This window comes from Lucilia cuprina, chromosome 2 (genome assembly GCF_022045245.1).
Source record: "Lucilia cuprina isolate Lc7/37 chromosome 2, ASM2204524v1, whole genome shotgun sequence".
Lineage (NCBI taxonomy): Eukaryota > Metazoa > Arthropoda > Insecta > Diptera > Calliphoridae > Lucilia > Lucilia cuprina.
Genome location: NC_060950.1, coordinates 19,517,046 through 19,533,108, shown reverse-complemented (window position 1 = coordinate 19,533,108; position 16,063 = coordinate 19,517,046). Strand labels below are relative to the sequence as shown.

The 16,063-nt window shown below is 31.7% G+C and overlaps 1 protein-coding gene across 3 annotated transcripts; it reads left to right on the top strand.

The window, feature by feature from the left end:
- The first annotated feature begins 301 nt into the window (after window positions 1-301).
- LOC111680102 lies at window positions 302-15,815 on the top strand. 3 transcript variants are annotated; one of them, XM_046950815.1, is made up of 7 exons: window positions 302-431; window positions 3,835-4,532; window positions 11,026-11,157; window positions 11,226-14,155; window positions 14,976-15,260; window positions 15,332-15,442; window positions 15,662-15,815. In XM_046950815.1, exons 2-7 carry the CDS (start codon window positions 4,392-4,394, stop codon window positions 15,672-15,674), a joined length of 3,612 nt encoding a protein of 1,203 aa, XP_046806771.1. In that variant the 5' UTR covers window positions 302-431; window positions 3,835-4,391; the 3' UTR covers window positions 15,675-15,815. The 3 variants fall into 3 exon arrangements, with proteins under 3 accessions (XP_046806771.1, XP_023297492.2, XP_046806777.1); XM_023441724.2 differs by having other exon boundaries at window positions 302-455; XM_046950821.1 differs by lacking the exon at window positions 3,835-4,532 and having other exon boundaries at window positions 302-455.
- The last annotated feature ends 248 nt before the right edge of the window (window positions 15,816-16,063 follow it).

Sequence of the window (16,063 nt, the reverse complement as noted above, 5' to 3'; positions counted from 1 at the left end):
AGGCAAACAAGATGACAAACAAACCAACAAAATAACTTGGCTGAATGCGAAATAACCTCACAGATACTCTATTAACATACACACAACAAATTGCTCACTAACACACACATGTCGACTAAAAACATAAACGAAAAAAATCCAGCAACAATGAAAAAAAAATCGTATGCATGTGTAGGAAAACACACACATTTACTCACTCACACAACGAGAGATTAAAAATGTGTTTTAGTATTAGTTAGTTGTGAGACGTTGAACGCTAGAGCTACAACAGCCTGCTTTGTTAACACACGAAAACAGTTTTCATTTGATCTCTCTACAGTGCAAGTGTGTGTTTTTTAGTACGAACGAAAGTCAGAAAACAATAACGGAAAGCAAGAGATTTTTTCAACTGAAAATTACACAAAAATAGAACATAAGCATCTATATCTACTGTAAAGATAATAAATTAAAAACAAGTAATTTAAATATTTATTAAAACATAAATAATAATTACAATTAGTAAAACACACTTTCGGATTTTCTTTTAAACTGTTTAACAATTTTTAATTTCCCTCTAATTTTGTGTTGGCCACTAGATGGCGTTGTATAACATAATTGTTGGTATTATAATTAAACTATTCAGAATGTACAACAGCTATCAGAAATAAAGAATATTAAAAAAATGTGCCCACAAAACTACATACACAAACTCATAAATAATACTACAACAATAAATCCCCTTAACATATACAAACACACAAGCAAAACATTTTTAACAACAAATTTTTTTTATATTTTATCGTTAAAAGACCAACAAAAAAAAAAACAAAGTTTGTAAGCAAATGCAAAAATAACACACACACAAAGTGAAAAAAAAGAAAAAAATTACAAAAACTACTACTACACAATAGAAAAAAAACAACAAATACAATACTACACAACAGGCAACAGCAACACCACAACACAAAAAAACAACAACAACAAAAGTAATATAAACGTAACTAAACAGCGGTTTCAATTCAACATACTAAAATGAAACTTGAAAAAAAAAAAACAGAAAATAAAAATAAACACACATTCACTCACTCGTAGAAGGCAAAAGCCAAACACAATAAGAATAAAAATACAATAAAATGGAAAAAACGCAAAAAAAGCAACACACATGTGAAAGAAACACGAAAAAAGTGGAATGTATAGAATTAAAGAAGAGAACTTAATTGTTGTGTTCTCTTAGTAATTGTGTAATGTACTCTTTTCTTTGTTGTTTATTTTTAATCGAAATATCATTGTGTGTGCGTGCTGCCACTTGTTGTAAAGTTTTGTATTTAATTTGAAAAAAGAACTTAAAATTATGCAAAGGAATGCAAGGGGAATGCTAGTTGTGACAAATTGTTAGCGACAGGCGTGGAAAATTTAGATTTTAAAGAACTTAATTAATTTTCGGCAATACTATAGAGTAAACCATAGACTATAGTCTATACGATGGGCTATACTATATGAATGAATACTGGTGTTATGAGAATTATAGACTGGATTACACAACATACTAGACTATATGCTAAACTACAGATTACACTATAGACTATAAACTAGACTATAGTCTAGAATCTAGACAGATTAAAGAATAGATTATAGACAAGATTTTAGACTCCACTAGTGGATAAAAATTGTTTGAATAGGTAAATGATCCATTTAAGTAATCCAAAAACTACTCCCGACCCTGTAAACATTATCGAGCAAAATGCTAAAAAGCATAAGATTTCATCATTAACCATTGATTATAGTCTATACGATGGACTATACTATATGTATGTATACTGGTGTTCTGACTGAATTATAGACTGGATTACACAACGTACTAGACTCTATATAGTAAACTACAGATTACACTATAAACTAGGCTATAGTCTAGAATCTAGACAGATTATAGATTAGATTATAGACAAGATTTAAGACTTCACTAGTGGACGAAAATTGTTGGAATAGGTACAAGATCCATTTAAATAATCGAAAAACTACTCCCGACCCTGCAAACATTATCGAGCAAAAAGCCGAAAACCATAAGATTTCATAATACCAATGTAATATTAGAAGTTGTCATATATTCCAATAATATTCTGAATTGAATTTAAAAACTTCAAATAACATAATTAGATTTAATAAAATCTAATATTACCAGTTTTGTGTTTGATCAATAATACGATTCATTATCGAGCAAAACACCAAAACATAAGATTTCATAAATGTATTTTTTTGCTGTCATTTTTAAAACCAATTCCGACAATTATTGGATTCTAGGACAACCGCGACTATTAGAGTACATGATCCGTTTAGTAGTCCTATGTAATCCTGGCATGGATCATGTTTATTTTTTTGAAAACAACTTGGTCCATAGTCTGCATTACATGGGACTACTAAATGAATCATGTGGGTCACATAATCTCATAATTTAAACAAGGGAATAGTTATGGAATTATTTCGATGTAATGCAAGAATGGGTAACGTGGTTCTCACCTATGACATTAAAAAGATAAATGCAGTATGTTTATAAGATTTGAATCAGGCTGTATTTCAGACGTACAAATTTATGATTGAAGTTTGTACGTATTATGAACTATAACTAGAGTATGAATTAGTTTATCGACAATTTTATTGTGGGCAAGTTTCTGTTAAGGAAAAGTAAGGTACTAATATATCCGCTGAAAATAAAAGCTTGTTTCATTCTAATATTTTACTTCTCAAAATAGGGTAGAAGAGGGATCATACACCATAGGGGCACATCTTTCAATGCGAATAACTTTAAAACCAAGTAATCGATTTTATCGTATTATTAAATTTTGTTTTCGTTTATCGATTATCTATCATCCCTGAAAATTTGAAACATTAACTTTACATATGATGGGAAGCAGACATGATTAATTGTTTTTCAAAGGGCTGTGAAAATATTTCACTGTGTGAACTTTTTGTGCTAACTTTTTTATTTTTTGTGATAGAAAAAATATATTGGTCAGTATTAATAATAGTTAACAATAAGACATAATAAAATTTTCGATAATATAATTTGAAGGCCGAATAAAATAAAAAAAAAATAAAAAACTAAACCCCAGAACTGCCCGTGGGGCACATGCGCCAAATATATGTAATGCTTGCGATGTAGAACAAAATTTGGTTACAATATAGAAAAAATCAGTAATAATTTGTTTTAATTTTTTTGTTAAGTTTTGTGAAATAAACAATAAATACCTGATTTATTATACTTTGTTTAATGAATTAAAGCATAAAACAGCAAAACAAGTTTTTATTTTTGTAATTTTTTTCTTTTATTTTAATAATGACAAATCTGCTCCATCCCCTTGGCGCATTTACCCCATAGATGGGGCGGTATCGCCGTTTTTGGTCAGTGTGGAAAAGTTAAAAAATATGTACATGAGGATGACTTAAGAAAAATTGATAGGAATAAAACTAAAGCCAACATATCTAAGTATCCGAACCGAGAAAAAAATTAAGAATATGTATTGTGGTTTTAATTTGAGGCCGCCTCAAAAAAAAGTGGCATATGGTCCCCCTTCTACCCTAAAAGCAAAACTAATTTTTAAGTATTTTTTAATATATTCTCATTTTTCATGGAAGAGGAGATATGTGAAATCTTTAAGAGGCGATATTTACTATAATAAACACACGGACATTACTAAATCGATTTCTTTATCCATAAGTACTCAAAAACTTTTGTTAAAAAGGGAGCTTGTATACAAGATATCTACAAAGTTTGAAATAAAAGTAGACTTAAATTTATATTAAAAATTTTAAACTGTTGTAAGGAAATCAAAGAGATTTTAATTCATATTTTAATTTTAGCTTCAAAAAATAATATGGCAACACTTTGAAAGATATAACTGCAGTTTTCTCAGTGCATTAAATAAAGTCAACAAACAAACAAGAGAGTGTGTTGAGAAAGAGAAGCAAAAGAATACATTTCAATTAAAGAATTTAGAAATGAAAACATAAAAGCTAAAAAAAGACATAACAATACAAACAAAATAAATTTTATAAATATAAAAAAACTACTACTACATTTACAAAACAGTTTTTTTTTCAATGTAAACGAGAAGAAAAACAATAGAAAATAAAGAGAAACAAAATAGAAAATAAAATAAAATTGAAATCTCCAGTGACAGTGTGTTAGTTGGATAAAAATTCAACTTTCAAAAATACAAACAGAAACAAATCAAAAAAAAAAATTAACAATAAATTGTCTATAAAATTATTAAAAAACAAAAAGTGCAAATAAAATTTATTATGTACAAATAAAAAAAGCTTTTTTTCTAAATTTTTTGTGCAAAAATTTTTGTTGCTTTTAAATTAAAACAAGTTCAAAAAGGAATTTGAATAGAAGTAAATTGTTAACTGTAAAAATGGATATTCATTCAAATTTGGAGTTTTTATGCCGCGTTTGTGCGGTCAATACAAAAGGCAAAAACTCAGTAGCAGAATGTGTTTACATTTTGAAAACTACCGGCTTAAAGGATAAATTGGATAAATTTCTTTATTTAAAGGTAAGTTATGTAAACGTTAAATAGAAAGAAACAATTATTAAAATAAAATTACAATGTAAAATAATGAGAATAAGCATAGAATAATAATTGTTTTCCTCTTTCAAATACAAAAACAAATCAATGCAAATGTCTTTTATTTTTTTTTAACGCACATTATGAAACAATTTCATGTTTTTGGTTTGTTTCTTTGTTATTTATTATTTATTTAATTGCATTTTTTCTATTTTATTTCTACATTTTATTCTGAAATTACTAAGAGTGTTGCCAATTTGTTTGAAATGAAAAATTCACTATGTACTTTAATAATGCTTTTTGACATCAAAAAATACCGTGGTATCACAACGATAAATTTCGATACTATCTAGTTCATTATCCAAGCAATATAATATATAATTAATTGTCAGTCTATAGTCTAGTGTATAATCTAGTATGTAGTCTATAGTAGAATATATAGTCTAGTTTATTGTCTAGCATGCAATCTACTCTGTTGTCTAGTCTATAGTCCAGTCTAAAGTCTAGTCTATAGTCTACTCTATAGTTAAGTCTATAGTCGAGTCTATAGTCGAGTCTATAGTCGAGTCTATAGTCTAGTCTTTAGTCTAGTCTATAGTCTAGTCTTTATTCTAGTCTTTAGTCTAGTCTATAGTCTAGTCTATATTGTAGTCTGTCGTCTTGTATATAGTCTAGTCTATAGTCTAGTCCATAGTCTTGTCTATAATCTGGTTTATAGTCTACTTTAAAATCTAGTCTATAGTTTAGTCTATAGTCTAGTATATGATTTTGTATATAGTCTAGTCTTTAGTAGAATCTTTAGTCTAGTCTAAAGTCCAATATTTAGTCTATTATATAGTCTAGTATTAAGTCTACTTTATAGTCTAGTCTAAACTATAGTCCAGTCTATAGTGTAGTCTAGTCTTTAGTTTAGTCTATAGTCGACTTTATTGTCTAGCATGTAGTCTATTATGGTGTCTAGTCTGTCGTCTTGTCTATAGTCTAGTCTGTTGTCTAGTCTATAGTTTAGTCCATAGTCTAGTCAATAGTCTAGTTTATAGTCTACTTTAAAGTCTAGTGTATAGGAGTCGATTTTTTTCATTTAGTTAAAAGTTTACTTTTAGACTTTTCGACTATAAGTATTTTATAAATAGCCTATTTTTTCTGACTTTTCGTCTTTTTTCGACTTCGACTTTTTCCGACTTTTCGATTTTTTCGTCTTTTTCACTATTTTCGACTTTTTTCCGACTATTTTTTTATTTTTTACGACTTATCGACCTTTTTCGACTTATCGACTTTTCAACATTTAGACTTTTTGACTTTTTTTCACAAACGATAGTCGAGATATCGACTTTTTTCGAACAAAATAGTCGACTTCGACTTTTTTCGACAAAAAGTCGATTGTTCGAAAGTCGATTTATAGAACCCTACTAGTGTATAGTTTAGTCTATAGTCTAGTGTATAGTTTTGTATATAGTCTAGTCTTAATAGAATCTATAGTCTATAGTCTAGCCTATAGTCTGGTGTTGTTTTCTAGTTTTTAGTAGAATCTATAGCCTTGCCTATAGACTAGCATATAGTCTAGTCTGTAGACTATAGTCTATCATTTACATGCCACCACTGATTGGTATTTTTGTATAGATTTTATTTTTTATCTCTCTCTTATTTTACCTCTGTTTTGATTTTTTGTTTTATTTTCATTGTTTTTTTTTTTTTTTTTGCAAAATAACATTTATTTTGATTGCTGTTGTACTCATCATTGTTGTTGTTGTTTTCACTTTACGTGTTCACAAAGTTTTGTTGATTTTGTTTACGTTTATTATGTTATTATTGTTGTATTTACATTGTAGTAGGTAGGTATTTGTTGTTTTTACTTTAGTTATTTTTTGCATTTTGTAAACACAACAAGAAAAATAACAACAACAGTAGCTAAGGATTATTTATTCTATGATTTTGAAAACATGTGTTTGTTTGTATGAAATGAATGTGAGTCTGTCTGACTTTTACATATGGCGAGTGACTGTCTGTCTGAATGTCTCATATGTTAAGAAAAAAACGTGTTATGTATGTTGTTTTTTGACGTGTAGTACGTATGGATGTTTGAACCTACATATAAGTACATACATAGGTATTAAATCTGTTGTTTTTATTGTTGTTGTACATTTTTTAATCTTTTTACAACAATGGGGCCAATTGGAAATTTTTGCCATTTTGTGGATCACAAACCTACTTTGTTCCTAATAAACTTAATACATAATTTGACATCCCTGATGAAAAGTTAACTTTAGTTTTAAAGTGTGTTCGAAATGATTGTTTTAGACCTGTATCGAGCCTGACGGAATCGGTGAACTAACTTAAAATGATTTAAAATAAATCAAAAGTTTCAAAAATTCTTCAGTTTCTATTAGGATTGACAATTTAATTTCAAGAAATATTAATAAAATAATAAAAATTGCACAAAAATCATAACGGTAAAATTTTGTTTATTTTTATACCCTACACCACTATAGTGGGGAGGGTATTATACGTTTTTGCTGATGTTTGTAACATACAAAAACATTGCTCCAATACCCACCTTAAAGTATACCGATCGATTCAGAATCATGAGTCGATTAAGACATGTCCGTCCGTTCGTCTGTCCGGCTGGCGCAAGGTACAGGCCGCAATTTTCAAGATAATTTGATGAAATTTGGACCAAGCATGTTTTTTGGCACAGGGACGAAGCCTGTTGAAAATGGTTGAAATCGGTCCATTATTCCACCTAGCCCCAATACAACCGTAACTCCCGATTTTAACTTTTTATGCCAAATTTACGTCAAATATTCTGCTATCTCTTTAAAAATTGGCACAAATAAGTTTTATATAAGTATAAATGACACTGCAGATTTTCGTAAGGATCGGCCTATATTTGACCCTGGCCCCCATACAAACCCCTCTTCAAAAAATGACTTAAACGTCTAAAATTGACTTGTAACCACTTGTATCGCAATGAAACTCAACAAAACTAACTGTTATTTAGAAATATATCCTTTTCCCAAATTAACCGAGGATCGGTCCATATTTTACCTATATAAAACCTCATTTAGAAATTTTAGTTTCTTATCAATAAATTGCTTAAATATTTTGGAATTATTTGTAATATTCAACATAAAACTTTTTTATAAAAAATAAAAATTTTATAAAAAGTAAAAAATTTTAAAAATAAACTCATGGTGTAGAGTATTATATGGTCGGCCATGTCCGACTATACTTTCCTACTTGTTTAATTTTACAATATACCCACTAGGAACACACTATCTCATATGCATAAAGCAACAAAAATTTGTATTATATTTGTTCCTTTATAGAAATGTTAAAGCTCGTTGGAAAAAAGAGAAAAATAATAAATAATCCCCCATTAAGCAAATATACACAAACATACATAGGTATTCACAAAAAAACTAAACAAACTAACAAACATACAACATCCGTAAGAACATACAATTTTAGAAACAATACTACTTTCAACTTTGTGGAACATACATAGAGAAGATCTAATAAAAAAGAATAAAAAAGTAAAAAAAAAATATTGACAAAAATAAAACAACTAACTAACACAGACGCAAATTCATACATACAAATACTAACACACTAGCAAAAAAACAAATTTCTACTCACTAACACTAATATGGGTTTCATGTTCAATTCGATTTTGAATAAAGATGAGCACAAAGCAAACGAACAAGAAACTAAAAAATAAATGCTGCTGAATGTTGTAAAAAAAGCACAGAACACACACAAAACATATATGTGTGGTATTACCATTTGTATGTGTGTGTACAACAGGAGAGTAAAAAAACTTAGATTTTTGTTGCTGATAAAAATGAAATGTTGGGTTTACTCATACGTGTTGGTAAACTGTTAGTTGTTGGTGTTTGTGTATGCAATTTTTAGATATTAAAAAAATTTTTAACTGCACAGTGGTCAAATAGATTTAATATTTTATTTATCTTATAAAAACTATTACATATAGATACTATTAACGCCATATAGTATCCATTAAAAGCTTTTGAAGTACTGGGGGTAGAAGACAGAGGTACTTCGCCACCTTTATTAGTGCAACCTTTTTGAGGATGTGCTTTCTTTAGGCATTCGTTAGATTTGGGTTTCCCCTCCTTCTTTCCTGCCGGTGTTTGATTGCCGGTAACTCGCGGATTAGTCTGGCCCAGTGTCGCCGGATATCAGTAGCATTCGATTCACCCCGACCTGAAATTGCCGCCACAGGAATAGGGTCTCCGGATATTGTAAGGCCCCGAACGGATACATGGGGCACATCTTTTTTTTGGACATTTGACATATACAAAAGTTTGGATTTTTTACTTACTGCCAAGTTTAAGAGGCTGCCTCACCACATGGAGAAGGCAGACCACCAAACCGCTCAATGTTGGATAAACAGACGCTGGTGGAATTGACGAACGTTCAGATGGACAATATCCAATAGGATCAAAAAGAACGGACCTGCATGGGTCAACACACTTAAGCCTTCGCATCGCGTCAAGATTGCTACACTTCGCGAATGAAACTGTGGTTCTATAAGTGCTATATGGGAGTGATTTTTCGATATGGAATAACAATTACGAAATGCCAATCCGGTCAAAACTTAAAGGGGTATAAATTTGTTAACATTTTCCTGCTGATCAGAGATGAACAAGAAAGTGTATAAAAGTGGGAGTAGTAAGGAGCCAACGTTAAAGTGGCATATCATACCGTGCAGCCGTGTAGATTGTTAAAATGCTTATAGGAACATTATGGTTAGTGTTCTAGTCTGGTAGACCGGAGGTGGTGGGTTCGATTCCCACCTGAGGCACTGGTTAAGGAGCGCACAACAGGCCCGATAGAGGCCTAGGTGTATGTCTTCGGATTTCCTTTCAAACTAACTAACCAACTAACTAGAAGCATTCTAAGAGTTTTGACAGGTTTCTTAGAGTATAGAATATGAGATTTGGCAGTCCAACTAATTTTAGTCCTTTCTCTCTCTCTCTCTCTTTTCATGGACTTTTTGTTCTTCTAATTTTGTTTCTCTATTTATAAATTCTAACTTCTCACCATAACTAAGGAGCTAATGGAAACCTCAGGCTGATTCTCTCAAGGGTTCTCACAAATTAGTTGTTGAATGCAGCAGAACTGATGTGTCGACTTAACTCTAGAGAAGGGCGGGTAAAAATTCGGCTAACACTATCGTTTCTAAAAGGTGACCAGATTAAGAACAAAAAACTTTTGTTTTATAGGTCCACTGCTCTCTTAAAAATTAAATACTTTCTCTTTAATACTAAGTAAGGTAGTAGGGGGATCATTCGCCATAGGGGCACATCTTTCAATGCGAATAACTTGAAAACCGAGTAATCGATTTTATCGCATTATAAAATTTTGTTTTCGTTTATCGATTATCTATTATCCCTGAAAATTTGATACATTAACTTTACATATGATGGGAGGCAGACATGATTAATTGTTTTTCAAAGGGCTGTGAAAATATTTCAATGTGTGAACTTTTTGTGCTAACTTTTTTTAGTTTTTGTGATAGAACAAATATATTAATCAGTTTTAGAATGTCAATAATAGTGAACAATAAGACATAATAAAATTTTCGTTAATATAATTTGAAGCCCGAAAAAATTGAAACTAAACCCCAGAACTGCCCGTGGGGCACATGCACCAAAAATATGTAATGCTTGTGATCTAGAACAAAATTTGGTTAAAATATAGAAAAAATCAGTAATAATTTGTTTTAATTTTTTTTTGTTAAGTTTTGTGAAATAAACAAAAAATATCTGATTTATTATACTTTGTTTAATGAATTAATATATAAAACAACAAAAAAAGTTTTTATTTTTGTAATTTTTACTTTTATTTTACTAATAACAAATCTGCCCCATCCCCTTGGCGAATTTACCCCATGGATGGGGCGGTATCGCCGTTTTGGTCAGTGCGGAAAAGAAAAAAATATGTACATGAGGATGACTTAAAAAAATTGAAAGGAATAAAACTAAAGCCAACATATCTAAGTATCCGAATCAAGAAAAAAAATTAAGAATATGTATTGTGATTTTAATTTGAGGCCGCCTCAAAAAAAAGTGGCGTATGGTCCCCCTTCTACCCTAAGTCATTCATTAAGAAAATGACTAAACATCACTCCCTTACTACTTTTGGTAATAAAATGCAAATTGCACTTGTTTTAAGTAAATTACTCACACGATTTATTTTTAAAACTAATAAAATTAAAATTCAAGTTGTTTTTTATGTTGCAAGGTTGCAGATAAAAACAGTTTTTTTTATAAAAAATCAAGAACTTTTTATAAAACATCAAGAACTTTTTATTAAAAACTAATCGTTAATCGTTAAGAATTTCGAGGTGCAAAACAACGAACGATTCGTAAAATGTACGACATTTTTCGTATATATTAGGAATGGATTTTTTTCAGTGTAGACTTATTAAATTAAATATATTTCTTATTTCTTTTAGATTTCGGAAAATGATTCTCTCCCTAAGGTTTTATGTAAATCCTGTTTTCGTCAGGTGGAGGCCACAGCATCTTTGTCGAAAATTGCCAAAGATACTCAGCAAGTCTTTCGTGAATTTCTCTTAAGCAATTTGGTAAGTTTTTAAATATTTTTGTTTTTTAATTGTTTTTGTAATTTATTATTTGTTTCACACAACTTTAGCCCAAAGGTCCTTCGGACTGTTCAAACACTGCAGAATTTACTTCGACTGACTTTATGGGCAAACCAGATGCTAAAGAAAAATCTAAAAAAGAAGATACCCTAATACAATTGCCCTTCCAATCGCCAGCAATGCTAGCACCACCACCACCGCCTATAATGCCAGCTTTAGCAAATCGCAAAGAAGAGGTGGTGGTTAATGTTTCGGTATCCGATCCCTTAACTAGGGATAATCAACAGAAAATGATTTCAAACTCTCAGAGAAGACAAAGTCTTTTATTAGATTCGCGTTATACACCCAAATCTATAGCGCAAAAACCCGCCACAACTACAACTGCAACAGCCCAAAGGGTGATGGCAACAAAACAACAGCAAATTGCTGAAACTACAAACACAACGAATTTGCCTACAACTACAACTACAACACCAACTTTAAACTTTTATCCTATTAAGCAACAACAACAGCAACAAACAAAACAAACATCGGTAACACTACAACCTTCTACACAAATAACAACTTTCAGTAGTGGTGGCTATGTTATAGGACGCATTAATAGTGGCCCTAATGAAAAGGAAGAACCCAAAAAGATTACAGTACCTTTGGCCACCACAGCTGAAAATGTTTTGCAGCAAAAACGCAAGAATTTGGCTAAAGCCTTAAATAATATAAAGGCCAACAATTCGGGTCAGGTGTCATTGTTGAAATCATCACAACAGAAGCAAACTACCAGCAGCCAAAATCCAACAAAACTTCCATTGACGGAAGTGGTTAATCAGGCAGCGGAAGATGAGCTACCGGATAAAATAATAATAGCTGCTCCCAAAAATAAATCAACAGCACCAGATAAATCTAAAAAGGAACCCTTAAATTTGAGTAGCAAAATAGCTGCCGTGGTGACGCCAGTATCCCAACTACCCCAAACAACTACCACAGCCACCATAACAGCTGTACCACAGCAACAACTGCAACTACAGCAAGAACAACCTTCTGGCTTCAACAATACATCACCCAAACCCGCCTTTCCTGAGGATATACTATTGGGTCGTGTTATACGTGATATGGATTTATTGAAATTAATATTGAAAGCTTTAAAATGGCCGGTAAATAAACAAAATATGGAATTACAATTGCAGCGTTTAAAGAATTCGAAATTTACCGATATCATGTCGGATACAAATTTATTACAAGATACCGATTTGACCCAACTTCTGGGACCTTATTTAGCTCCAGTCTTATTGGCGGCTCAAGCTTTGCAACAGCAACAGCATCAACATTTGAAAAATACCAATCTTAATGATAACATGTCAGCAGCCTATATACAAACAAACAAAATGACCGCTTTAGAAGCGGCTCAGGCGGAAATTAATAAATCTATTCCCTATAAACTGCCACCCGAAACATCGGTACAATTAGTACCGGCCACACCAGAAGAAGCAGAACCCACTCCCTCGCCACCTTTGCCCATAATAAATACAAACACCAGCAGCACTTCTCTTCTAAAGAGAGATAAGCAAAAGGAAACCAAACCAGTTGCCGTACCACCAAAACGACAACGCAGAGCTGCTGCCCAACGTGCTCGGGATTCTATTGTTATATCCGATGAAGAGGAAGATGCTTCCAACGAAGATGAAGCACCCAAAAAATCTAGACAACGTTCGTCGAAATCAGCTGCCAATATACAATTCGATTTGAATACCAATTTTATGTCACAATTTAATTTGCTTAATTCTGCTGCAGGCATGGATGCCAATGAGGCTTTAATGGCTCTACTGCAACGGCAAAAGGCAACCATTATGAAGAATAAAAAAGTACAACGAAGACGACGCAATAGTGTTTCCAATCTGTTAACGTTGCCGGCCAGTGAATTTGATGCTTTAATAGATTTAGATGATGACATTGTTTTAATGGAACCCGTAACTACTACCAGTTCTTCAGATACCGGCTCATCAGTTAACAACTTTGAAATGGCTCCACAGAAAACCGACGCATCTAATACATTTGTTATACCTTCGGTACCGCTTATAACGCGGCCCATTATAAAACGAAGAAAAACTGTTATACACTCTTCCAGGGGCAGATTGGATTTAACAACAGATAAGGCTCCTATTTCTTCCACTGTATCACCCAGTAAAGAAAAACTTTTAGAGGAAACCATTAACCAAGTAGCCAGTGGTTTCATCTCCAACACCCACCCTGAGGTACAAACTAGCTCCGCAAAAGCCACTACCAATGAAAATTCCCTACTTTTACCACCTACTGATCTAGCACAAACAAAAGTTTCTCTACAAAAAAGCAACAAAGTACAAAGCAAGTCCACTTTGGGTCAACAACTTTTGGAGGCTATAGGTTTGCAAAAGATAACACCAGAAATAATGGGCAATGCTCAAACCCTAGCAGCAAGCTCATCCTCCCTAACCGTAATGCCCAATAGTAAACAATCGATACAACAAATAAGAACGGCTCTTAAAAAATCTCTCAAACAGGCTCAAGAGCAGCAACAGCTAAAGAAAAAAGAGTTATCCTCTTCTTCGGGTAATAGTACCATTATACAAGATGCTGACTCTACCACTAAGCCCGCTGTAAAAGAAATAGTGGTTGTTGAAGGTAAAGGCAATAAAAGTGATGATGGCTCTTCTATGGTGGATGTAGAGGAACAAATCGATAAGGTTACCCTAATGGTGCGCAGCAATGACAAGGATAATTGTGGCCAGTTGACAAAGCCCACCACAACTACTAGTGTCGAAAAGGCGGAAAAGAAAGAAATGAAAAAATCTCCTGTCACTAAGATTCAAGAACGTCGTCGTACTATGCCACCTATGGGAGGTGCAAGAGGAGCTCGCAATAATGCTGCTAAAGAAAAATCGAATGGTGAGAAACAGCAACCAGAGGAAGAGGAGGAAACTGAAAGTAAAGCAGCAGAAGAAGAGAATGAGTATGTTTGTTTTTCTATTTTTTTTTTTAAGGAAATTCATAAGAAGGCTAGCTACTAGGCATAGTTAATGCCTACTCATTAGACTTGTCAGTAGACTACTCAATAAACTTGTCCATAGACTAACCATTAGGCAATATAGTAAACTAGGTAATAGACTAGTCTATAGACAAATCAATAGAATAGTCCATAGACCAATCAATAGAATAGTCCATAGACCAATCAATAGACTAATACATAGACTGGTCAATAAACTAGTCACTGACTAGTCAATAAAGTAGACTATCGACAAGACTATAGTTTAGTCCATAGACTAGTCTTTAGGTCAGTCCAGAAGTTAGTTTTAAAGAAATTCATAAGAAGGCTACTAGTCTTAGTTAATGACCACTAGGCTTAGTTAATGACTAGCCATTAGATTTGTCAATAAACTAGTCACTGACTAGTCAATATAGTAGACTATAGGCTAGTCTATAGACTTGTCTTTAGATCAGTCCAAAAGTTAGTCAATAGACTAGTACATAGAGTAATAAGTAGACTAGTCTTTAGGTCAGTCCATAGTACATAGAGTAATAAGTAGACTGGTCAATAGTCCTGTCTATAGACTGGCCAGTAAACTATTCACACACTATTCAATAAACTAGTTCATCGACAAGTCCATATACTAGTTTTTAGATCAGTGCAGAGGCTAGTTCATCGAGTAATCAATATGCTAGCCATTAGGCTAGTCCATAGACTGTAAACCAGTGCAAATACTAGCCATAAGATAGGTCCATACAAAAGTAATTTAAGCAATTTTTAATCTTTTTTCTTTCAATTTTTTTAGAAAACCTGAAAAGGAAGACAACGATAAAGCGAACATAAGTTCATCATCATCATCGAAGGATGCAAGTGCTAGCCTTAAAGAGGAGGTCTTAACACCAAAACGTAGAGGTCGTAAACGTTTAATTGAAAAACATGCAGAAGAGGAAAGCCCAGAAAGTACAGAAAAAGATAATAAAACATCACCTTCCATACCGGAAAGGTCACGAACCTTTGATAAAACTAAAGAAGAAGACAATGAAAGCAATACTAAAAATGAAGAAGAAACAACAACAACTGCAAGCAATAAGTAAGTTTTGATTTTCTATAGATAATACATAAAACAGATTGTTGATTGAGTATCTTTTTTTATAATTACAGAACTTCTGGACGTCCCACTAGACAGAGTAAAACTCTTTCCAAATATTACAAGGGACCCGATAAGCCGGCACAAGGCCGACGTTCTTTACCTTCTAGATCTACTAGAAATAGGTAATTGTTTTTTGTTGGCGAAATGAAAGAAAAAATATAAACAAAAAGAATTTGTTAAAAAGTTTTTTTTGAAACTTTTTGCCAGTTCTTTTCTTAACAAATTGGCCTTTAAGTATTTTATAATTAATGTAAAATTTCCTTATATACTCCTAAAAAATATCCTTTTTTATTACTTTTTTTCTTTCTCTCTCTCTCTCTTTCTTTCTCTTTTTTCCACAGAAAATATTCTTAGGCTTCAAAAGTCTAAGTTTTTACAAAATGTTTGGTATATTTTTAAGATATTTCTTTATAAAATGAATTAAACTTTATATTGTTAATTAAACAAATATAATTTGTTGTAAATATTTTAACTATAACTTTATGTTATTTAACAAAAAAAAAAAAAACTAACTTTATTTCTTTTCCTTACTAATTTTGAAATAAACTTTAAATTAAAAGTTATTTTCCAATAAACAAAACTAAATTGTGTTTAAAATACCTAATTTTTCAAATTTATTTGGAATATATATTTTTTCCTGCTTTAATTTAACTTTGTATATATTTCTTTTTTCTATAGTTTAAACTTTAGTTTTAAAATATTGAATTCAATATTAATTTACTTTATAAATTTATATAACAACA

Excerpts from the sequence above, each read along its gene's own strand:
- LOC111680102 (XM_046950815.1), top strand. The coding sequence starts at position 4,392 with ATGGATATTCATTCAAATTTGGAGTTTTTATGCCGCGTTTGTGCGGTC. Across the intron at positions 4,533-11,025 it reads ATAAATTTCTTTATTTAAAG|ATTTCGGAAAATGATTCTCT; the intron begins GTAAGTTATGTA and ends TATTTCTTTTAG. Across the intron at positions 15,261-15,331 it reads ACAACAACTGCAAGCAATAA|AACTTCTGGACGTCCCACTA; the intron begins GTAAGTTTTGAT and ends TTATAATTACAG.